The sequence below is a fragment of the Bison bison genome, unplaced genomic scaffold (assembly GCF_000754665.1).
Source record: "Bison bison bison isolate TAMUID 2011002044 unplaced genomic scaffold, Bison_UMD1.0 scf7180017864068, whole genome shotgun sequence".
Lineage (NCBI taxonomy): Eukaryota > Metazoa > Chordata > Mammalia > Artiodactyla > Bovidae > Bison > Bison bison.
This window is the reverse complement of record NW_011494640.1, coordinates 7,525,533-7,550,630: the sequence shown is the minus strand read 5'-3', so window position 1 is coordinate 7,550,630 and position 25,098 is coordinate 7,525,533. Positions and strand designations below refer to the sequence as shown.

The following is a 25,098-nucleotide window of genomic DNA, read 5'->3' as shown; positions in this document are numbered from 1 at the left end:
GCGACCCGATATGTAGGGGATCACGCTGAGGTCATTTGTCTTTTATAGGGGCAGGGACACGAGGGGCCAGGAATGGTAACCGCGAGCGGGAGTTTACTCCCACCCTCCGGATTAGAAAGCCAGTGGATTAAAGCTTGTGTGGCCCAGGCTACAATTGAGGCCCGTGGTCCCCGGCCGGGCCTCGCCCCTTGTGAGATCATCCTGACTGAAGACACCAGGGGAGCTCGTCCACCCACCCCGTACACCTGCACCGAGAGGTGCAGATTCGGGCCAAGGCGGCGCGGGCGGGAGTGTTCTCCCTGCGCGGCACCCTGGACCCCCTATCCCGCCCCGGGAACCCCCAGGCAGATGCGGGCGGCGGAGGGGGCAGGGTGCGCTCTGCGCCCGCGCATCTCCGGAACCTCCCAGCCAATCCCCAGACGCCTGAGAGGCAGGATGAGCCCCAACAGCTAGAACTCCAAGCCCCGCGACCCAGGAGCTGGCAGTGGCCCCCGCGCATGCGCGCCGAAGCTGTCCGCTGTTTGGACGTTTCCATGGCGACCAAGTCGGTTGGCTGGTCGTCCCCTAGCGAGAAAATGAAGCTCAAGAGCCTCCTGCTCCGGTATTACCCGCCAGGTACGGGCTGGGCCCCCTCTGCTTTCACGTGCAGGTCTGCACCGGGAGGGTCTGGGGCAGAGGAAAAGTGCTGGGGCCCGAGCGGTGGTGTCCAGAGCGGGTGATACCTAGGGAAGCCTGGTGTTTCCTAACTTGCGCTCTTCGCTGCTTCGGATGCTGTACTCGGGTTCGCAAAACTTAAAAAAAAAAAAAAAAGACTTTTTTTTTTTTTTAAGAAAGTCCTTAATCTTTTAAATGGCTGAGTTGTAATGCTTTCTGGTTACTTAGGAACGAAGTGGAAGGGGAGGGAGAGGGGGCGATTAGTGATGTTGTGGAATATTGTTTACGAAAGGGAAGACGTTGACAAAGGTCACATTGTTTTTTATTTTAAAGGCACCAGAATGATCAAGTAAAGGTTTGTTGAGTATGGGAAGAAAAACGCATACTTAAAAAGCATATTACCTTAGTGACCGAATTCCAGACTGTACATATCAATCCACTGACACATTTACTGAAGCTCTGCCTGTTGGCTCAGATGGTAAAGAATCTGCCTGCAATGTGGGCGACCTGGGTTTGATTCCTGGGTTGGGAAGATTCCCTGGAGAAGGGAATGGCAACTCCCTCCAGTATTCTTGCCTGGAGAATTCCATGGCAGGCTCTTGTAGGTGGGCTGGCAAGGAGTCGGACGGGACTGAATGACTAAGGCTTTCATTTTACTGTGGACACTTTGTGCTCTTGCAACATGGGGCTTTAAAAAGTTCCAGTGAGCTCAGGAACTATGAAATAAACCCAGAGAATGCTAGAATGCTCTAGTTTTAGAGTAGGGCGTTGCTTCTTGGTCTTTTGGCTAAAATCAAGTGCAGAGTAGGACACTCTTGCCTATCCCTCTTGACCTTTAGAGGATAAGTGAAGTCCACTGGTCGTACAGATTGACAAGGATAGAAATAGGAGCAGAATTCTTGGCGTCTAATTTGGAACTCACATTGAAACTAAAAATATAAACTAAAAAGTCCTCAAAACTTGCCACAAGGCAGTAGAAGACAAAATCCACTTGCTCAATGAAAAGTCTGAACAAAAACTATCTTTAAGATGTCAAATGGGGGGTGATATCACTTTGGACTGGTTTGATTTAGTATAACTTTGGGAGGGGTGGGACTTGAAGAATTTAGCACTGAATATCTCACTGTTCACAGTAATGCATCCAACTGCTTACTTACAGTCTCCCTGAAGATGTCTAATAGGCACAGACCTCATGGGTCATTTTCTCCAGTCCCCTCCTCGTTATGTAGCTCTTTCAGGCTGGGCCCAGTCCATCAATGGCATCACCACCCCATCCACTTTTTCTGGCAGAAACCTCAGCCATCCTTTGTTTCTCTCTTGTGATTCGCTGACCCTCTCTGCACTCCCACACCCAGTTCATTAACAAATGCTGTCAGCTCTACTTTCAACGTATTTTGTGAGTCTGTCACATTCTTCTCATTTCCTTGGCACGAGTTCCTTGACCCCACACACTTTCCTGCTTTCACCTCTATCCCTATCTCCATCCCACCCGCCAGCGCTTCTTCTTCCTTCATCCCTGGGCTTGTCAACTGGATTCCTGGTTTAACTCCATCCTCCACAGTCTGTATGTCACTAACAGCCAGTGGAATCTGGACTCAGCATCTCCAATAGTTTTTCATTATATTCAAAATAAGATCCATACTCTGTAGGATTTAGCTTACACTCACTACACTTCAGATTTCTTTAAATGCTCTTCCAAGACTTCATGGAGGGCATTTCACTCATCAGTCTCTCTTTCTGGACTCAGACGTCCCTAGACTTTGGCCACTTTTCTTCATTTGGTCTTGATCAGTGTCACCTACTCAGAGACCTTCCATTATCACTATTCAAAGAAGCACTTCCCCTCATTGATCTTACTCTCAGCCATTTTGTTTTATTGTCTTTTATTTATCAAAGTACATTTATTGTCTGTGCTTTGAATGACTCCCTCTTTCCCATAAAATGTAAGCTCCATGAGAACTGAGACCTCGTCTCTTCTTCAGCTGTAAAAGAGACTCTGGCTTATAGGAGGCCCTCAGTGTTTATGGAGTGAGTTTATTAGTAAATGAATGTGTATCATAAATGAGGTTGATCCAGACATAGAACTTGTGATTTTAAAATAAATGTTTAAAAACTCAGGAGATCTTCCTTCTGCCTCCCTGCATGAGTGCAACTTTGACATGAAGCTATTAGCAAGTTTGTAGTAAGGACACTCAGTTTTTTTTCCCTCTTAAGTTTCCAATTAAAATTAATTAAAAGAATAACTGGATATCAGCATGTGAAAATGTGGAACTTAAGGATGTTTGGTTTTGATTTGTTAAGGCATTAGTCAGGTGGTGGTAATAACACTTATCCCATACGTCTACTGACTCCCTTTAGCTAGTCTCTCAAATCTCTCTTGGGAGTGAACCTCCTTGAAAAGAATGTTGTCCCCAATTTCTCTTCTCCCTTTTGTCTTGAACTCACTCCTATCATGGTTTCACCCTCACTGACCCACTGAAACTGTTCAAGATCCTCAATGACCACCTCCAATAATGCTGAATCCACTGGCCACATCTCATCTCAGTCTTTGTCTTTTTTGACCAGGCAGCAGCACTTGATCCATTGGCTCACTCTGCCCTCCTGTGACTTCCAGGACACACGTTCCATGTTTTCTTCTGCCTCATTGTCACTCCTTGGTCTATCTTGTTCACTTGTCCTCTTCTTTCTGATCTTAATGTTGGAGTGTCCCTGAGTTTTGTCCTTGGTCTTCTCCCCATCCGTCCATGGTCATGCTCAGTCATGTTGGACTCTTTGTGACTCTTTGGACTGTACCCCACCAGGCTCTTCTGTCCATGGAATTTCCCAGGCAAGTATACTGGAGTGGGTGGCATTTCCTCCTCCAGGGACACCTTCTCAGCCTAGAGATTGAACCCACATCTCCTGTGTCTCCTGCATTGCAGGTAGATTCTTTATCTGCTGAGCCATTGGGGACTTCTCTAACTCTATTCATTTGCTGGACAGTCTCATCTATTCTCAAGGCTTAAAAATCATCCTGAGTAGTCCTAAGTACCTGACTGCCTGCCTGGTTCTTCATTCAGATGTCCAACATAACATCTCACATGGGGCCTCTGATGGTCCACCTCCTGTCAGTCAATGGAAGCTCCATTCCTCCACTTACTTCTGCCAAAACCGTAGACTTGTCTTTTTCTCCTTTCTTGCTCACTCCCTGTTTGGTCCAGGGACAAACCCTGCCAGTTCACCTCCAAAATATATACAGAGTTCAACAACTTCTCTTCAGAATCATGGCCACCATTCTTTTTATTGCTAGAGGCTCTATACTTGCCCCACTTCTGTGGAGGTGAGTCTGTTAAAGCAAAAATCTGATTATGTCACCATTCTTCTCCAGCCCTTCAGTGGCTTTCATTTCTTTTAAAATGGAAGGGGCATGATGCCCAAGACCAGATAGGATGCACCCGCTTTGGCCTCTCTGACTTCACTCCCTCTCCAGCAACACTTCTCTGCTTTGTGTTCCTTGGGTGGGCGAGGCATGCCCCCAGTCAGGGTCTCTGCAGTTGCTGGTTTTTTGCTTGGAATAATCTTCCCCTGGATATTGTTACTTTTAGCTTCTTTAGCTTTTTTTTTTTTTTTTTTTTAATAAAACATAAGTAAAGTGAATAAAGTAAAGTCCCCTCCTTCCTAGAATTTGCAACTTCTCCTCATGGTATTTCAGAACCCTCTTCCTTGCTTTGTCTTTTCTTAGCATTATCTCAATTCAACCAAAATAAATTTTACTTTTTTATCTTGCTTAGTCTCCCCGACTAGAATATCAACTTCATGAGGGCAAGGACTTTGCTAATTTCACTTACAATGGTATCTGTAGCTCCTAAAGTAGAACCTCTAAATGAGCCTCTAGTAGAGCTGGGTGCATAAATGAGTGCTCACATATTTGTTAAATAAATGAACGGTTTAAATGAGATGATGTGGGTTAAGCAGAATGTGTAGAATCCACCTTGAAATGTGAGTGGGTCAGACTCTAAATCCAGAATTCTAAAAGCAAGTAAACTCAAGTAAAAGCTTTAGACTCATGGTTGTATGATTATCTTATAATAAATAAGATCATCTCACTTAGCATGTTAGATACTTAAATTCTGATCTTTGGTAAGCCACATGATATTGCAAGTTTCCAAGGTACTACTGAATAGCAGGTGGGTGTTAAATAACATTATCAAATAGGAAAAGTATGGCTCACCACTGAATAATTTTCATGTTATCTTTATCCCTTCTGTGCATAAAGCAATTATGTTTCACCTCCTAATCTTTTAATTTCAGTCCTCCCACCCTCTTTTGAATAGCATATAGGTCAGGAGCATTCTTTTGTTGGCATCCACTGAATAATTCCTCTCCCTAACCTAGATTCCCGAAGACTAAAGGAACGTAGCAGTAATGTGGGTAATCAAACTTGGGGCTTTCCCTATTTTTTATTCTTCAGAATCTCGTTGCTTTGTGAAGAGTAGGTGTTGAATACATGCTTTTCAGTTGACTCAGGTATGACGATCTTTGTCATTTATTTATTGCATGTGGGCCCCTTGTTCTTTGGCCAGAAGAAGGATCTAAATAAGCGGCAGGGTGAACTGGTTGGTATTTTGTGCACTTTAAAGGTTTCTGTTGATTGAATATGAGCTGGGTAAGCAATACTATTTTACCTTTTGAAGTTTGGCCTTTTGGTACATTGCAGATTTGGGGAGGGGTGGTCATCTTCTTACCCAAGTGTTTTGGAAATCACACATTACCTATGGTTCAGCCAGGAGAAGATCAAGAATATTAAGATACTGTGTGAAACAGTCTCTGACGAACAACATGTATTCCTGGAAGCATCTTTATCTATTTTCTGCTTATACTTTTCATTGCACACGTCACAGCCTCTTGCTTGTATTGGAGTTCAGTGAGCATACTGCCTTAATGTCTTGTCACAGTGAAGCAGTCATATAAATGTACACGTTTCAGATTTTGCACTCTATTTTCTGGATTCATTTTTACAGAAACCCAACTAATTTTTAGTAGTTGGCATACAAATGTTTAACGTTTTTCATCTTATTAAGAATAAGATAGTTGTGAATAAGGAAAACAATTTTGCTAATTTGCTTGCTAGATTTTGAAAATGCACCTATTTAGGAAAATGGATTATGCTGTGTGGGCTCTGAAGTGCTAAGTTCTTTCCAACCTTTCTTTGAGTTATGAGTGATTATATTACTTAATGTTACATTATTTATTTACTCAATTATTTATTGAATATATGCATATGTTTTATGTTGAAAAATTTCAAAAATGGAAAAAAAAGAAAAAATTGTATCTAAGTAGGTTAACTTTTGGCCTAGGCTGTCATCATAAGTGTTTTATAATATATTTGTTTATTTTTTAGGAATTATGTTGGAATATGAAAAAAGTGGACAATTAAAGACCAGATCCATAGACTTGCTTGATCTTGATCCCAGGTAAGGTAGCTATATAATGCAGCATGTATTTCATATCCAAAATCATTATTGGGAAACCCTGACATAGGATGGTGTGTAGACAAGCTCATAAAACTACAGACAATACATTACTAAAAAAATTGTTCTGGGTGTATTATTTCCTGTTTGTTTCAGTGAGTTTTATATTAGTGTCTTGCTGAATGGGCTTCTGGGGTGGCTCAGCGGTAAATGTAATGTAAATGCAAATGCTTGCAATGTAGGAGACACAGGAGATGTGGGTTTGATCCTTGCAATGTAGGAGACACAGGAGATGTGGGTTTGATCCCCGGGTTGGGACGATCCCCTGGAGGAGGGAATAAAAATCACCCCAATATTCTTGTCTGGGAAATCCCATGAGCAGAGGAGCTTGGCAGACTACAGTCCATGGGGTCCCCAAAAGTTGAACATGACTGAAGTGACCAAACATGGCTCTTGCTGAATGAGGAGGGCATGGGAAAAGGATTATCAGTCTGTCCTTTTCTTCTTCCCAAACCAACCTTATTTAAAAAAATAAACCTTTTGGTTTGAAAATCTGTTTTGATTCATAACATTTGTTGAAAATCTTTCCAAGAGGCATTATTATCTTTTGAATTCTTATGCAGGTCTAACTCTGTTGACCCCTGAGTTTTTCAAAGTCATCGTCTGGAACCATCTCTGATTCATTTCCATTCCAAATATTCACTCTTATTCTGAAAGACTGTATTGCTTGAGAGCTGGCACCATATCTTGGACATTCCCTGAGCCTAACTTTTGGCAAGTAATCAATGTTAATTGAATGAAGGGTCTCCTAGTTCAGTGCCTTGCACAAACCTGGAGCTCAGGACATGTTTATTTATGAAAAGGAGGATGCCTATTAGACTATGCATTTCTAATGCATATTCTGAGACAGAAGTAGGCGAGTACAAGGTTGCTGGGAGGTGACCCCAGGACAAATCAGAGAATTAGGCAGGGTTGGGCAGAAGGGGAAATGGCCAGGCTCACAGGGCAGAAGTGGCCAGGCTCTTGTGTGGCCCTCTTGCTTAGCCAGGGGCTGAGGACTGCAAAGAAGAGCAAGCCCTCGGCTCAAACTCTGATGTGAATCCTGAAGGAGCTGCAACTGGAGGCCGTCGGCCAACCTCTCCCACAGCACCCCGGTCCGTGAATCCTTTCTCGATTTGGGGATGTGTTTTGCAAAATGACCCTATTCTGGATGTTTTGTGGTATACAGACATTATTATTTGTCTTGAATTAATATTCTGAACTAGCAAAATTTACTAGAATTGCTGCAGATTATTTGAATGCTGGAGAAACTTGCATCTGTATTTTTCACACTGGTTCTCTTTCAGGGAGATAATGTTATAGCATTAAGAAATTAATAATCATGATAGTTCTTTGAATGTCTGTTTTAGTGAGGTACTTTCTCTTTCCCCCAAAATACAGCAAATTAAAACTTGCTGAACCTCAGTTTCTTCATCCCTGAAATAATTATGAAAAGCATTAAATTTTAGAGGGTTGTTATAGGATTACATGGGAGATCATAGATAACAAGGTAAGTAAAGTAGGATTGGGCAACTTTAATATATATTTATTAAAAAAAAAAAGAGAAACAGGAAAAAAAAAATAAAAGAGCTCTTGTTTAGAAGCAGCACTTGGCCTTCTCAGATGAGCAAATCAGAATCTTTGCACACCTTCCTTGAGTGAAGTCTCAGGTAATGGAAAGGCATTGAAGAGAACCCAGGCAGCTTTCATCCGTGCCAAGATGCTCTTTATTGATTTCTGTGATTTTTTTTTTCCCCTGAAATCTCTTGGTGAACATGATTATGCTGTTGACAATTTATAAATCTTGAACTTCATAAAGCAATGCAATCCTTCATGTAGTGAATGTATATGCAATTTCTGACATAGAAAAAAGTAACTGCTTTTATTTTTTGATGAATTTCAGTACAGATGTCAGTGCATTAGTAGAAGAGATACAGAAAGCAGAACCTCTCATCACGGCTTCACAATCAGACCAGGTCAAACTTTTAATACAAAGATTACAAAATAAACTCGGACAGCACAGCAACCACAAATTCTATCTGTTTAAGGTAATGCACGTTTAAAGATACTAAGTAGAAGAACTTTAATGAATTACTTAATTCTGCCAGTCTAAAATAAAATATAAATCATGTTTTCTTTCAGGTCCCCCACATTTTTGCTAAGACTAAATCTTAAATGTTTGTTGAATGAATGAATAAAATTCAAAAATTGGTTTCTTGACAGGTTCAATAAATATTTGCATTAGTAACTTTAACTTTGCTTTATAATGATAAGTCTAAAGAATAATCATTAAAGTAGCTCTAAGTTATTGAATAATTAAATTTTTTTTCCAGTTGGAGTAATATTAAGATGTATTTCATGGTGTATCAACATTTCAAATTTTTTGCTTCCATATGAACTAAACTATATTTCAGTAAATTATTTATTGATATGGATTGTATAATAATTTTAATTCCATAAAGATATGCTTATTTTCATCTATAATCTTGGCAACTAAATTAAAATAAATGTCATTTATTACTTCAATAACAGCTTTCATTTTTCTTTATTATTTAACAACATTTAATGCTTTATTCTAGAAATGATTTATATTACACTGATTTTATTTCGTATGACTTATATATACTTGTTATTTATATACTCAGCATATTTTGTCTGATGTGAAGTATTCAACAATTTTCTGTATTCCTTCTTTCAACTTAGTGAAAGATGGTCATTCTTGTAATAATTCTTTTTCCAGCAGGTGGCACTATTTTACTTCAAATATGAGCTCTATAACTTAGATGGCCTTGTAATTTATCTTTCAAAGGGAATATTTTGATAGTGAAGGAGGACACTATTAATAGTTACACTCTGGCAGTAGACATAATTAAGACTGTTCCAGTCTGGACAGTCATCCTACCTAAAAACAGATGGTCCAATTTAAGTATATTCATTCAATAAATATAAAGCATCCACTATGTGCTAGGCAACGTAGGGATGGGAATATAAATTCCATGACATATCCTGACTCTAAAGAAGCTTTAAGATTCAAAAAGTAATAATTCATTGTTAATATGTATTTGAAACATCTTTGGTTTATTTCCTATATATACTGTTTATACATATATACAAACCATGTACAATATGTGAAAGAGAATATAGATTAGTGAAAAGACCCTGGTGCTGGGAAAGATTGAGGGCAGGAGAAGAGGGCAACAAAGGATGAGATGGTTGGATGGCAACATTGACTCAATGGACATCAGTTCAAGCAAACGCTGGGAGCTAGTGAAGCACAGGGAAGCCTGGTGTGCTATAGACCATGAGGTCGCAAAGAGTCAGACACAACTGAGCAACCGAACAACAGCTATTTGTATCTCATAGCTATAATCTATCTCAAGGCAAATTGATAGAAAACATAGATTTGATCATGCTTCTGTAATTATTTGTAACCTCCAGATGTTACTGGTCTTAATAACAGGAAGTCCTATGTATTTTCCTCCTTTGTTCAAATATTGGATACTATCCATTTATTGTGTATAATTAAGATGCATTTGAATGTCTTCATTGGTTGGAAGTTAAAATGAATGAGCTGAATAATTTTGTTCGAGTTTGAAATAAATGGTGTTTTCTTTTATTGAAGGTTCTCAGAGCACATATACTGCCACTGACTAATGTTGCACTTAATAAATCAGGCTCATGGTAAGGTCCTCTGTTTATTAAAAAAAAATTATTGAATTTATTTTCTTAGAGCAGCTTTAGGTTCACAGCAAAATTGAGCAGAAGGTGCAGAGATTTCCTCTCTATGAATAACTTCTGCCTTGCATCCCCACCCCCCAGCAGCTTCTGTCACTATCACCATCTCCCACAGAGACCTACATCTGTTGCAACTGTTGAGCTATATTGACCCGTCAGTATCACTGAAAGTTCATAGTACTCATTAGGGTTCGCTCTTGGTTTTGTACATTCCGTGGGCTGGCAAATGTATAACAACATCAATCCAGTGCTATGTTATCACACAGAGCCGTCTCACTGTCCTAAAATCTTCTGTGCACTGCTTATTTATTTCTGTGTGTATGTCTATTTCTGTTTTTTTTTTTTTTTTTTTTTTAATTTCCAATTTTTAACAACCAAGGGATACCAATATTTTTTAAAGTAAAAATTGCCTACCCATAATGTGAGGAGGGCATGGCAACCCACTCCAGTATTCTTGCCTGGAGAATCCCCATGAACAGAGGAGCCTGGCAGGCTGCAGTCCATGGGGTCGCCAAGACTCGGACATGACTGAGCAACTGAGTGCTGGCACCCATGATATATGCAACATGTTGATTTGATACATATGCATAGTGAAATGTTTAGGACAGTCAAGGATATTAACATCTTATCTCCACAGGGTTACCATTTTTGGTGGGCCTGAAATCTGTTCTGTCAGGGTATTCCCAGTATTCATCACAGTATTATTAGCTGCAGTCATCCTGGGTGTACAGTAGATCTCTAGACTTACTCCTCTTACATAACTGCAACTTTGTACCCTTTGACCAGTGTTTCCTCATTTCTCCCACCTCCCCAGCCCCTGGTAACTACTGTTCTGCTTCTGTGAGTTCAACTCTTTTGTTGCTCTTGTTTAGATTCCACATATAAGTGAGATTATGTGACATTTGTCCTTGGGTGTCTGGCTTATTTCACTTAGCATCATGTCCCTCAGGTTTGCCCATGCAGCAGCAAATGGCAGGATCACCTTCTTTCTCAAAGGTGAATAATATTTCATTGTGTCTATCGATCTGCCTATAGATATATATCACATTTTCTTCGCCTGTTCATCCTTTGGGAGATATTCAGGTTATTTCCATATCCCAGTCATAGTGAACAGTGCTACAGTGGACATGGGAGTATAGGCATTTCTACAAGATCCTGATCCCATTTCCTTCAAATATATGCCCAGAAATGGGATATAGTTTTAATTATTTTGGTAACCACCATACTGTGTTCCATAATGGTCATACCAATTTACACTCCCCAAGAAGCTAGGAGGAAAATACCAAGAAGAGAAGGAAAAATATACTGCCTTGTTAGCTTTCCTGTTTAGTTGGGTTTAGATAAAAGAATTTGTTTCACCTTTTATCACCACCACTTGACATGAAGACTGGCTTTTCAATGTTGTGCATTTTTTCTGTACTTGGGATTTTTTTCCCCCTAATGGAATATTTAGGAATAATAAAGATACTATGATTTTTAACTCAAGAGAACAATATACTAACAATTCCTGTAGTAGAACAGTAATGTTAAAGGATTGTTAAATGTTAAACAGATATTTAGTGAACACCTCTTAGTGTGCCAGTCACGTTCCAGGGCCTGGCGGTGATGGTGGTAAACCGCGTGGGTAGAAAGACGAACGTTTATGAAAGAAACAATCCAGATCCTCAGGGACTAGCTTTGGGAATGTGACTGATCAGGCTATGGTTTTGGATGAAGTTGAGGTCCTGGAGTTAGCCAGGGCTGCTGGTCTTATGGATCATGAGCAGAGTTTGCATTTTCCTCTAGATTACTAGGAAGCCATTTGAGGATGTTTAAAAAAGTAAATGCAGTTTCTATGAGGAAAATAGATTTGTAAGAACCATGTGTGAGCCACACCCTAATAGAAGATGGTTTTGTTTAGGCAAGACATGGAGGCAATGGAGCTAGTGAGACATGACCATCCTAAGGATGTATGCTGAGATTGGGCGAATAGAATGATTTACTGATGGATTGTGTGTGGGATGTGACGGAAAGAGGCGTCAAAGATGAAGCCAAGATCTTATGGTCTGACTGACTGGAAGAATGATGTTATTTATTAAGATATATTAGAGTTTCAGAAAAGGTTACCGATTACCAACATTTTTTAGTTATGTAACTATAGTATAAGAATGATTATTGGAAGGATTACTCTTTATTTAGTAACTCCTTTTTGGGTTTGGTCTACAATTGAAAAGTTTCCAAGTCAAAGGATTTAGATATTGTTCTCAGTTCAACTCTGTTCTGCATACACAATTTCCATTGTAAAAAATGAGATAAACGAGATTATGAGGGCTTCCCTGATAGCTCAGTTGGTAAAGAATCTGCCTGAAATGCAGGAGATCCCAGTTTGATTCCTAGGTTGGGAAGATCCCCTGGAGAAGGGATAGGCTACCCACTCCAGTATTCTGGGCTTCCCTTGTGAATCAGCTGGTAAAGAATCCACCTTCAATTCGGGAGACCTGGGTTCGATCCCTGTTTGGAAAAATCCCCTGGAGAAGGAAAGTCTACCCACTGCAGTATTCTGACCTGGAGAATTCAATGGACTGTATAGTTCATGGGGTTGCAAAGAGTCAGACATGACTAAGTCACTTTCACTTAACTCTTTGTTTTTCATACACAATTTTCAGTGTAAAAAGCAAGATAAACAAGGTTATAGTTTTGCAGGCAAAAACATGAGGTCTTTACTAACACACTGCTGGTCTCACCTTTGCTGTATTTCCACTGCTTGTGTTAGCTTTATCACAGGAAGCTATGATCGGACATGCAAGCTCTGGGACACTGCCTCTGGAGAGGAGCTTCACACCCTGGAGGGTCACAGGAATGTGGTGTATGCCATAGCGTTCAACAACCCTTATGGGTAAGAAGACATCCACTTGTCCAGTGATTCCTTATTAATCCACTGGTTCTTTTATTCACTGCTCCCTCCATCTAGTGGGGAAGGAAAAGAGGAAGATGAAGAACCAAAAGTTGTTGAGTGTCTGATGTATGCTATAGTATGTGCATGCTAAGTCACTTCAGTCATGTTCGATTCTATGTGACCCCACAGACTGCAGCCAGCCAGGCTCCTCCTTCAGTGGGATTCTCCAGCCAAGAATACTGGAGTGGGTTGCCATGCCCTCCTCCAGGGGATCTTCTCAACCCAGGGATCCAACCCATGTCTCTTATGTCTCTTGCATTGGCAAGCACGTTCTTTACCACTAGTGCCACCTGGGAAGCCCAACTCAGCCATAAAAAGAAATGAAATTGGGTCATTTGTAGTGATGTTGATGAATCGAGGTCTTCCCAAGTGGCGCTAGTGGTAAAGAACCCGCCTGTCAATGCAGGAGATGGAAAAGACGTGGGTTCGATCCCTGGGTCAGGAAAATCCCTGAGGATGAGCATGGCAACGCACTCCAGTGTTCTTAATTGGACAATCCCATGGACAGAGGAGCCTGGCGGGCTATGGTCCACAGGTTCGCAAAGAGTCAGACACGACTGAAGAGAATTAGGATGTTTGCAGGTTTGGATGAACCTAGAGTCTGTCCTACAGAGTGAGGTAAATCAGAAAGAGAAAAACAAATATTGTATATTAAGGCATATATATGAAATCTAGAAAAATGGTATAAATGAATCTATTTGCAGGGCAGGAATAGAGAATGCAGACATATATGGACACTGTGGGAAGGAGAGGATGCGATGAATTGGGAGAGTAGCATTGACACACATATATGTATGTGTGTATAAAATAGATAGCTAGTGTATAAAATAGATAACTAGTGTGCTGTATAGCACAGGGAGCTCAGCTCGGTGGCCTGTGGTGACCTAGAAGGGTGGGATGGGGCAGTGGGAGGGAGGCTCAAGAGGGGGGCAATATATGTATACATTTAGCTGATTCACTTCATTGTACAGCAGAAACTAATTCAAGTTTGTAAAGCAATTATACTCCAACAATAAAATAAAAAAAATAAATTTAAATATCTTCTTCAGTGTTCAAAGTAGCTTTGGGAGAGGTATTACTGGCCTCACATAACATAGATAAAATTCAGGCACCCCTCCCAGGATCACACAGTAGTACAGTGGTGAGCTCGAGTTCCCTCGAGCTGGGAACTCGATGCAGGGCTGACTCTCTGCCCTTGGAAGTTCTCTGACCGGAAGATGAACCCTGACCGGAAGTTCCTGCTGATGTTTCTAGCACTGGACCACAAGAGGATAGCTGTACATGCATGGCATGGTTTGCTTTGTGTAGCAGTTAACTTATAGTCTTATCAGGTATAAAACCATGTATAGTGACATGCTAAATAACAGTACAAAATGCAGCAGAACCATTTTTAAGCTAACTTTTAGTTAACCTATTCAGTAGATCTTACCAAGGTCCTCTATCCTGAATGACACACTACTTATACCTATAGGTGTTTGAATGCCTGTAGCAACTAGTCTATCCACCAGTACACTTAACTTCTCTTTCCACTGGGGACGTTTTCAGCTTACCAAGAGTTAGTTGTATTTGTCCACAAACCTGCTTGTCGGGGGTTGTGCTTTCAATTTGTAATAATCTAATTTAATTAGTTATTGCTTAAGCTAGTGAAATATGATGTGTGAAATTAAAGCTGTTATCTCCTATGAAAACACAGATAAGATAAATATTTGAAAAAATTGTTACTAAATGAAGTTGTAGATGAGACCATTATAAAAATTAGAGAAGACATTGTAGAAAGGACCCTCTTTTCATTTAGTATTAGAGACCACAGAAAACCATGTCTGGGGACTGAGAACAGAGGAGAGATCCAAGGCATTAGAGTTAGTCTGGATAATTATAAAGTCTGCAGCTGTACTGAGCACTTATAATTTTCTGTGGGATATGTATTTTGGGCCATAGGACCCCTCACATTTTTGTTTTACAGAGGAAAAGACTGATGGACTTCAGTACATACAACTTAACATATGTATGTTTAAAAAATTAATACATAAAAGAAAAGTGATCACTGTGAGAAAATTTGTAACATATACAACAAAGAGTTGTTACGGAGAACATGTAAAGAACTCCTTTACAAATCAATAGAAACAACACATCGGAAAAATAGTCAAAAATATGAATAGACATACTTAACAACTAGGTAAATACGAATTTTAAAATTATTTTTATGTTTTGGCCATCTGAATGGCAAAAATTAAGAGGTTAATAAATTACACGCCATATTGTTGAAGAGGAACTAAAGAGCCTCTTTGATGAGGGTGAAGGAGAAGAGTGAAAGAGCCAAGCTTAAAACTAAATATTAGAAAAACTAAGATCATGCCATCTGGCCCCATTACTTCATGGCAAATAGAAGGGGACAAAGTGGAAGTTGCAGCATATTTCCTCTTCTTGGACTCTAAAATCACTGCAGACAGTGACTGCAGCCATGAAATCAGAAGATGTTCGCTTCTTGGCGGGAAAGCAATGACAAACCTAGACAGTGTATTGAAAAGCAGAGACATTACTCTGCTGACAAAGGTCCATATAGTCAAGGCTATGGTCTTCCCAGTGGTCATATATGGCTGTGAGAGCTGGACTGTAAAGGAGGCAGAACGCCAAAGAATTGATGCATTCAAACTGTGGTGCTGGAGAAGACTCCTGAAAGTCCCTTGGACAGCAAGCAGAGTAAACCAGTCAATTTTAAGGGAAATCAACCCAGAAAACTCGTTGGAAGGATTGATGCTGAAGCTGAAGCTCAAGTATTTTAATCATCTGATGTAAACAGCTGACTTGCTGAAAAAGCCCCTGAGGCTGGGAAAAATTGAGAGCCGAAGGAGAAGAGAGAATCAGAGGATGTCGTGGCTGGATGGCATCACCAATGAAATAGACATGAACTTGGGAAAACTTTGGGAGATGGTGTGGGACAGGGAGGCCAGGCGTGCTGCCATCCATGGGGGTCACAAAGAGTTGGCCACGACTAGGCAACTGAATAGCAACATTGTTGAGGATGGGGTAAAATGAACACTTTCCTACACTTTTGAACAGTGAGCTTGCAGTGCAAGTGATGGCCCAACTGTGTGAACTTTTGATGACTTGCTATTAGTACAAAAGACAGACAGGGTTCAGGGTAAAGGAAAAGATGTTAGTTTCCTGGTTGAGGGTTGAACAGGCTAATTTACTCCTACTTGTTGGGTGTTGATCAGTAGCCCTGATCCACAATAGGTGTGTGAAGCTTCTTGCTTGAAAGGAACTGAAGTCTTCATTGTATTTCCTCTCCAAATCCTCTTTCTTCTTTAAAGACCTTACAATTGGAATAATACAGGTTTTACTTTCTCAAGGAGACACTTACTGTCTAACTTCTCAAAACCTTATCTAGCTACATGTTTAATTGGATTTATATCTTTCCATTTTCCTTCTTTTAAATTTGATATTACTATCTTCAGTATATCTAACAGAATTTTTCCATATTCCTACAACCATATTACACATTATTAATTTCCACTTATTAGTAATTTTCTAAACTAAATCCTTTACCATATTCATTAATGAAAAAATTATTGCAATCTTAAACACAATTTATATTTAAAATGTAAAATATTTAAAATTGAACACATAAAGAGATATTATTCAAAAATTAGAATATTATTTTGTTTTCCACTGCAACAGATACAGGATTGCTTATTATTTTAGCTTATTTAAAATTTTTATTTTACATTGGAGTATAGTTGATTTGCTGGATTGCTTATTATTTTAAAAGTGAAATAAAATTTTTTGTGGGGGTTGGGTGGAGAGGGGCACTTCCCATCCTCAGGACTCCTGAGGGAAAATAAATTACTGAGTAATAAATTACTTATTTATTTTTTAAAATTAATTTTTATTGAAGTATAAAAAGCAAAGTAGATTTCTAAATAGAGATCCATGTATTAATATCTTGTCTTAATTCAGTGTATCAAATACTGTGATTGACTTTGTTTTCAAATTCCATATGTATATTTTTTAAATCTTAGTGACAAAATTGCCACTGGGTCCTTTGATAAGACTTGTAAACTATGGAGTGTAGAAACTGGAAAATGTTACCATACCTTTAGGGGTCATACAGCAGAAATAGTGAGTATATTTATTTTATTATATTTTTATGTTGTCATTCCTTTTGTTTTTGCTTTGTTTTACTTTTTTGTTTTTATCTTTTTCAGTAGATCTTATTTTTTAGAGAAGTTGAGGTTGACAGAAAAATTGAGTGGAAAGTGCAAAAATTTCCCATATATTCCTCCACCTCTCCTCCAAAGCATGCCCATTGTCAGCATTCCCACCAGGGCAGCACATATATTGCAAGTGATGAGTTTACATTGGCGCTTCACATAGTTGTTATTTCTTTTTAGGATTCCATTGCAAAAGTAGTTGTTATACCTTTATAACTAATTTAAAAATCTGTTATTTTAAATTTCTCTATATTATATATGATGGTGTTTATATCATTCACAAACTACTCTAGTTTTAATATCTTGCAGATACTGTCAAAGACTCATATCCTGCATTGACTAAAAATAATGAGATAAGTGTATGAGTACAATAGCCAATCTGATGTCTTTTTCATTGACTTGCCTTTAGAGAATTGACTTGATTGAGGATTGGCGAACTTCTTAAAATAGCTTTTAAACTAACTTTTTTATACCATGTAAAATATCTAAGCTGATTGTTTCCTGGATAAAATTAGAACTCAGATTTGCATAAGTGGTTTGATACTCTAAATTGCTTTCACTATTGGGAAGCCCTCATCCTTAATTAATTCTGTGTTAAATGTCTTCCAACAATTAGTGAGATCATTTGCACCCTGTGGAACAACTGATAGCTTTGAAAGAGTTTGCTTATTTTAGGAGTAAAATTTATTTATATTCATTCTTCATATTTATTGTATTTTCATCCAACAAGAGCTATGTTCAAGGTACTTTGCTGGGGATGCTGCAGTGAAAAATTATAGTTTTTTTTTAATGTGTATTGGCTTAGTTGTTCCTCGTAACAACCCTAAGGGGTAGCTATTTCTCCATTTTTCAGTTGAGGATGCTGAGGTATACAGAACTTAAGTAACTCGCACAAGGTCATAAGAAAGACACAATCCTCATTTTCATAGTGTGGCCGTGTTTCCACACTCCCTTGGAATTCTGAAGGTTTTCTTTTTTTTATAGTTCCTAGGAAGACATTCATATTTTGGAATCAATGACATCAACCCAGTGAATATTTGCTAAGTATTGACTGTGTGAAGCCCTGGTCTATGTGTGGGGGGCCAAATTGTAGTTCTTGGCCCCTGAAGATTTTGCAGTTTTCTAGAGGGAGTAGAGGTGTCCATGGTTAAGTTCAAAGATGTATTGTAGGTGGGCTAGAAGTTGGTGTGAAGTTCTCCACTGGTGAGAAGTGGAGTGAAGCTCCACTGGTGTGCCCCAGTGAGAGCACACAGGGAACAGCCAAGCCTCCTTAGCCAGGAGAGGTATTCAGGGAAGACTCTGCAGAGAAGTGGCAGGTATGTTCCGGGCAGAGTGAGCTGCACCAACAAATGCCCAGAGGAGGTGTGTAACCATGGTACGTGCTTGAGAACTCAGTAGGCTGACTGTTCAGAGCAGCACTCCCCCAGCTTCACTGCACAGAAAGTGCTTATATGGAGATACACACACTTGTAAGCACTGCCTGCCCATAGTCAGATGTGATGGGCAGGGATCCCAGGTGTTGCCCAAAGGTGTCAATGACTTGGCATATGTGTTGACCTGCAAAGTTAGATCCCAGTCTTTGTGTGATGGAAGTAGGGGAGGCCGGAGAGGCTACACTGCAGATTTATAGAGGGTCTTAAATGCCGTGCTAAGGAATTGGGACTTTATCCTGAAGATATTGCCATACTGTTGAGAGTTTTCACCTGAGAGGGGCATGGTCAGTTTTTGCATTTGGGGAAGATGGTTCTTTTGCCATTGTGAAGGAGACACGGGGGAAGGATAAAATGGGAAGTATGAGCCAGTGGGGATCTGGTAACTATGCAAAGAAAGATATCAAAGCCCTGTCATGAGGAGAATGTGAGAGAAGTCAAGGGGTGGGAGGGGTAGGGCTGGGTTACCAGGGAGATATGAGGCACGAAGGAAGAAAGTATTTAGGATGATTTCCTGATTTCAGACCTGGGCAACTGACAGTGTCATTCACCAAGTCTGTGCATTAGAGAGAAACAGGTTTCTTCATTTGATTTGCATGTCTTAGACAGGGTGATAAAAATCTCCCTGTGTGATGTCCAAAAAGAGGCATCCATTTGGCAGTTGGCTCTTTGGGGCTGAGCTGAGCAGTGAGGTCTGGGTAAAAGACATGGATGTGTGAGTCACTGGCATCTGGGTGGCAGTAGAAACCACCAAACAACTGTAAAGTTTCCAGTGGGAAAGGTAGACTATGAGGAGAAAACTGGCGGGATCCTGGAAAGATGGAGAAGAGAAACTTTAAAAAGATACAACAAAAGAGATAAGAAGTAAAAGGAAAAATGCAGAGCATTATCAAAATAGTCAAGAAGGAAGAAAACATCAGGAACCTCAAGGAGGTTAAGTGAGATGACCAAGACCAACCAAGCCTCTCAACTGGACATTTATCCAGAGTGGTCCCAGTAGAGAAGATGGAAAGCGAGTGCCGGTAGACAATTTTTCCAAGGAATTTGGTTGTAATGGGAAATAATGTTAGTTTAAAAAGGGACAGATATTGTCAAGGGAGAATTTGTTTTCATGTGGAAAGAACTCAAGCATGTTTATAGGCTATTGGGAAGGATCTAGTTTAGAGTGAAAGGAAAGTTGGTGAGATCATCTCCCCGTGGAGCGCAGGGAATGCACTGTCTTAAAATGGCAGCGATCTCTCTGAATCTGAAACTTGGGGAGAGGAAAGTGAGGGTCAGGGGAGGAAGTTCCCACCAGACAGGTAAGGTTTTTTCAGGGAAGTGTTAGGAGACAAAGTTATCTGATGAGCAGGAATAAAGATGGGAGTGTAGTCAAGAGTAGGGAATGGTAGAATGTACTGAGTCAGAGGCATGTTGGGCAAAGCAGGGAATGGTACTGAGGTCACATCTGAGGATGGAAGGCACAAATGAGCAACACTAGTTGTCTGCCATGCTGCTTTCTTAAACTACCTTGGTTGAGTGATGAGGTAGGGCTGGCAAATGAGTGGATAAATACAAGTAAATAAATCCCAGGCTAATACAAGTTGTTAGGAGATTTGTGAAGGGTGCAGGTGGAAGATGGGGGTAGGAGTTTTGGGCATGCTAGCAAGAGTGATTCTCCAGGTGTCAGTTGACTGGGGCATGATGGACCAGGAGAAAAGAGAGGGGTTTACATGAGATGGAAGTCATCCTGCAGCGGGTAAGGGGTCTGGGCTTGGTGAAGAAGACAAAAAGCAGAAGTACTAGGAAATTGTAACTAGAGATTGGTGTATCAGGAGTGAGTTTCCTAGAGGAGGTGATGCCAAGGTCAGGGTGTAGCCATGGGGGTGATTATAAAAGGAGTCCGGGATCATGGGTCCAGGGGTGTTGGATGAACGGCCCACAGGAAGGGTACTGGGGACTTGGAACTGAGACTGTAAGCCAATAACCAAAGTCTTAAGCAAGTGAGGGGTGTGATTGAGAGGAAGATGGGGGCCAGAGGGACTTCTCTGATGGCCCACTGCTCTTCCACTGGAGGTGGTATGGGTTCAGACCCTGGATGGGGAACTAAGATCCCACATGCCCCGAGGCCTGGCCAAAAGGTGAAAACAAATAAACAAAATGGAAGGGAGCCAGACAGCATGAATCTCAAAGGAATGGGCTTTGCTTTTGTTCTTGATCTTCTGTGGTCTAGAAGTGACTAAGGGGAACCAGTGCCCCTCCAAACCTGAGCTGGGTGACGTGGAGAACAGTAGCCTCTGCTCAAGCAGAGAGTGCTTCCGGGTCAACCTGCAGACGGATGGCTACTCATATCTGGTATTTTGCCTACTTATCTGTGCAAAGAATTAGGCTGAATTTGCTAAGGGAGTTGCAGTTTCAAGCTTCTGTATAATAGGATTAACAGTCTGAAACTCTTATCTTTCTAAAATCTCTCCCATTTCATGTAATTCAGGTATGTTTATCATTTAATCCTCAAAGCACATTGGTGGCTACTGGAAGCATGGACACGACTGCCAAGCTGTGGGACATTCAGAGTGGAGAGGAAGTTTTCACCTTAACAGTATGTTGCTAATGTTAATAACTTTAAAACCTTTACATTTTCATTAGCTGTTCCTTTGGATAAGATTTTTACCTGAGTTTTTTTTTAAATTGGTACTTTTATTGCAAAATGAACTCTAAGTTAGAAGATGTTTTTGAGCAATTGGTTTTCAGACTGCAGTAAAAAAGTGTTTCAGTTCGTTTGCTGGCTATTCCCAAAGACTTAAATGGACACACTGGGCTTTGGGCTTTTTAAAAGCCCATAAAAAAGCCTGATGGGCTTTTTACTTCAACTAGCTTCAGTCTAAAAAAGGTAGTGGCTATTGCTTAAAACCTATGGTCATCTACCTGGTTAGAAGCAGAGGATGTGGAGGCTGGCACCTTTTGGAAGAGGCAGAACTTGAGGAACCTGCCAGAAAATGTCTTAAAAGAATGACTGTTAACTCCCTTCTTCTCTAACCTCCAGTCCCAGAAGCTTCCTGTATCACAAAGAATGAAGTATAAGGGGCAAGCGGAAGGAGGTGACAAGGTCAAAGGGCACTGCCCAAAGAGTGGATGCTCATGTTGTATCTCGGTGGGGGTCCTGTCTGTCTCCACCACACGTCCATTCAGCAGCATCCTTGATGCTACCCTCCACTTCTTCCTGCCCCAGCCAAATGAAAAAGGGTGATTCCCAGTGGCAATAGGTGGGAACAGTTGAATGGGAAATCACGTTATCCTATTCTTCTGAATTATAAATGGATTTGAAAAATAGAACCCATTTTATAGGTGAGCTTTTTCTCAGAAAGTTTAAAAAAGGACTAGAAAAAGAGAGGAAAAACAGTGCTTTTAACTGACAGCAAGAGTTTTTCTTTATTAAATGAATGTCTTGTTCTAGTTACATAAGCATATTTTTCACATCTTCACCTTCGTCAGTTTTGTGCATTGGGCTTCTTCACCACCTCTTCTTTCAGACAAATGCCTAAGAGCATTGGAAGGCATATGTCCTGCTCTGCACACTGTCTGACACCAGGGAATACATTTGTGTGCTCAGAATTTTAATGTTCAGCTCCATTTAATCTTTGTCATTTGGAATCAACCAGAAATTTAATTTGTAAATGAACTTTTTTATTATGAAAAAAGTAACTAAGTGAATTTACTGAAATCATTAAGCAAAATGAGGGCCACATCCAAGCAGGATCTACAGCAGAGGGGGGGCCCTTCTTTCCACTGTCTCATACAGTTTGATTCATCCACCCCAGAGGACATCCAGATGAAAGTCAGGCCAAAGGCTAGATATTTATTAATCTATTTCATGTTAATTCACTATAAGAATTTTAGTTTTTAAAACATTAGCTTTATTTCACAAGCTTTTTGTCTTTTGCCCATCGCCTTTTATTAGCTCATAAAGCATACAGGGTGTTTTCCTGCTGGCTCAGATGGTAAAGAGTCTGCCTGCTATGCAAGAGACCTGGGTTCAATCTCTGGGTCAGGAAGATCCCCTGGAGAAGGGAAGTGCAACCCACTCCAGTATTTTTGCCTGGAAAATTCCATGGGCAGAGGAGCCTGGAGGACTACAGTCCATGGGGCTGCAAACAGTTGGAGATGACTGAGTAAGACTTAAAAAAAAAAATTAGCCCATTAAGCATGCAGACCTTTTTAGCGTTTCCACAACAGTATGAATGAAGTCCTTTGATTTCCCAACACATATCTTTTTCTTTTTCTTTTTTTTGTAAAACAGCTTCAGTTCAGTTCAGTTCAGCTGCTCAGTCATGTCCAACTCCTTGTGACCCCATGGACTGCAGCACGCCAAGCCTCCCTGTCCATCACCAACTCCCGGAATTTACTCAAACTCACGTCCATCGAGTCGGTGATGCCATCCAATCATCTCATCCTCTGTCATCCCATTCTCCTCCCGCCTGCAGTCTTTCAGGGTCTTTTCAAATGAGTCAGCTCTTCACATCAGGTGGCCAAAGTATTGGAGTTTCAGCTTCAGCTTCAGTCCTTCCAATGAATATTCAGGATTGATTTCCTTTAGGATGGACTGGTTGGATCTCCTCAATTTTTACTAAATTTGCAGAATTGCACAACCATCACCAAGACACTAGTGTTCAACCATTTCCATTACTCCCCACCCCCCATCCCCCAAAATACCCTTGTGCCCTTGGTTTACAGTTTTTCTTTATTCCCACCCCCCAACTGCTTATCTCTCTTCTCTCAATGGCAAGCCACTCCAGTACTCTTGCCTAGAAAATCCCATGGATGGAGGAGCCCGGTGGGCTACAGTCCATGGGGTTGCCACGAGTCGGTCGAGACTGAGCGACTTCACTTTCACTTTTCACTTGCACGCAAAGGAGGAGGAAATGGCAACCCACTCCAGTGTTCTTGCCTGGAGAATCGCAGGGACGGCAGAGCCTGGTGGGCTGCTGTCTATGGGGTTGCACAGAGTCGGACACGACTGAAGCGACTTAGCAGCAGCAGCAGCAGTGCTTTCTTTTGGACTGTTACGTGATACATGGGTAGAAATTGTTCCATCTATAGGTATGCATGTGGATATGTGCTCTTTTCCTAGGGACACTCAGCTGAAATCATCTCCTTGTCCTTTAACACGTCAGGAAACAGGATCATCACGGGCTCTTTCGATCACACAGTTACAGTGTGGGAGGCTGATACTGGAAGGTATCCTTGATTTTTAAGAATTTCTTTAAAACCTGGATCAGAAGATTAAGAAAACACTTGCTATTGATCAGCTTAATATTAAACCTATTAACTATGCCTTGGATTTCATAGGAATAGGGCAAATTGGAAGCAAATCAGTTCATTCTTTAATGATATTTCTTTTTTATTTTAATTTATTTTTAATTGGAGTATAATTGTCTTACAATATTGTGTTGGCTTCTGCCTTACAACAACATGAATCAGCCATAAGGTTTCCCTGGTGTCTCAGATGGTAAGGAATCTATTGGCAGTGCAGGAGACCTGGGTTCTGTCCCTGGGTTGGCAAGATCCTCTGGAAAAGGGAATGGCAACCCACTCCAGTATTCTTGCCTGGAGAATTCCATGGACAGAGGAGCCTGGCAGGCTAAAATCCATGGGGTCGCAAAGAGTCAGATCTGATGGAGCAGCTAACACTTTCACTTTCATGCATGTATCTCCTTCCTCTTGAGACTCCCTCCCAACCCCCAGCCCATCCCACTCCTCTAGGTCATCACTGAGGACTGAATTGAGCCCCGTGTGTTAATACAGCAACTTCCTACTGGCTATCTATTTTGCATATGGTAATGTATACGTTTCAATGCTACTCTCTCAATTCGTCCCTCTCTCTCCTTCCTCCTGCTGTGTCCAAAATCTTTTCATTATGTCTGCGTCTCTATTCCTGCCCTTCAAATAGATTCATTGGTACCATTTTCTAGATTCCACATATACGTATTAATATATAAAATTTGTTTTTCTCTTTCTGACTTACTTGTTATATATGCTTCCTCAGAATTCTGAGCAAATAATGGCAAACAGCAACTAAAGGAGAATGTTAGCAATAGCCTGGTTATATAGCTATTATTTATTCTATGTATTGTGTAATCAAATTTCAATGGCTTGTCTTTAGGGTCAGCATGGAAATCATGAATAAATAACATCACGGCTAATGATGCAAATTTAATTTAGTCCAAGAACTTCAATTTTCTCCGTAATTATTTTTGGTTCTAGTTGCTAAGAAGTTAACTAAATTAGCTTATTTGTGTTGTAAAACTCCACTCAGTTTTCAGGGATCCCAATTAAGATGCATGCATTGAGAAGGAAGGGTTCTTAGACAACTGATGGATAGTTTCTGAACTACAGAGGGGTCCACCCATCTGGTGTACAATTAGTTCCAGGATTCAGATTATCCATGCCTTTCTGAAGCATTGTCTTAAGTAATGTTGTTATTTTGGGTTGTTTAAATTTTCATTATGTGCTTATGTGAGTCGCTCAGTTGTGTCTGACTCTTTGTGACCCCATGGACTGTAGCCCACCGGGCTCCTCTGTCCATGGGGATTCTCCAGACAAGAACACTGGAGTGGATTGCTATGCCCTTCTCCAGGGGATCTTCCCAACCTAGGGATCGAACC

The 25,098-nt window shown here is 40.6% G+C and overlaps 1 protein-coding gene across 1 annotated transcript in view; it reads left to right on the top strand.

Moving 5' to 3' along the window:
• Positions 1–532: 532 nt before the first annotated feature.
• DAW1 (dynein assembly factor with WDR repeat domains 1) overlaps positions 533–25,098 on the top strand; it is a 35,443-nt gene continuing 10,877 nt past the window's right edge. Inside the window, exons 1-8 of the mRNA XM_010837025.1 lie at positions 533–615; positions 6,035–6,107; positions 8,047–8,191; positions 9,766–9,824; positions 12,631–12,753; positions 16,836–16,935; positions 20,928–21,035; positions 23,565–23,671. Coding sequence (XP_010835327.1) covers positions 534–615; positions 6,035–6,107; positions 8,047–8,191; positions 9,766–9,824; positions 12,631–12,753; positions 16,836–16,935; positions 20,928–21,035; positions 23,565–23,671 — 797 coding nt within the window. The 5' untranslated portion in view covers position 533. The remainder of the gene's footprint in view (positions 616–6,034; positions 6,108–8,046; positions 8,192–9,765; positions 9,825–12,630; positions 12,754–16,835; positions 16,936–20,927; positions 21,036–23,564; positions 23,672–25,098) is intronic.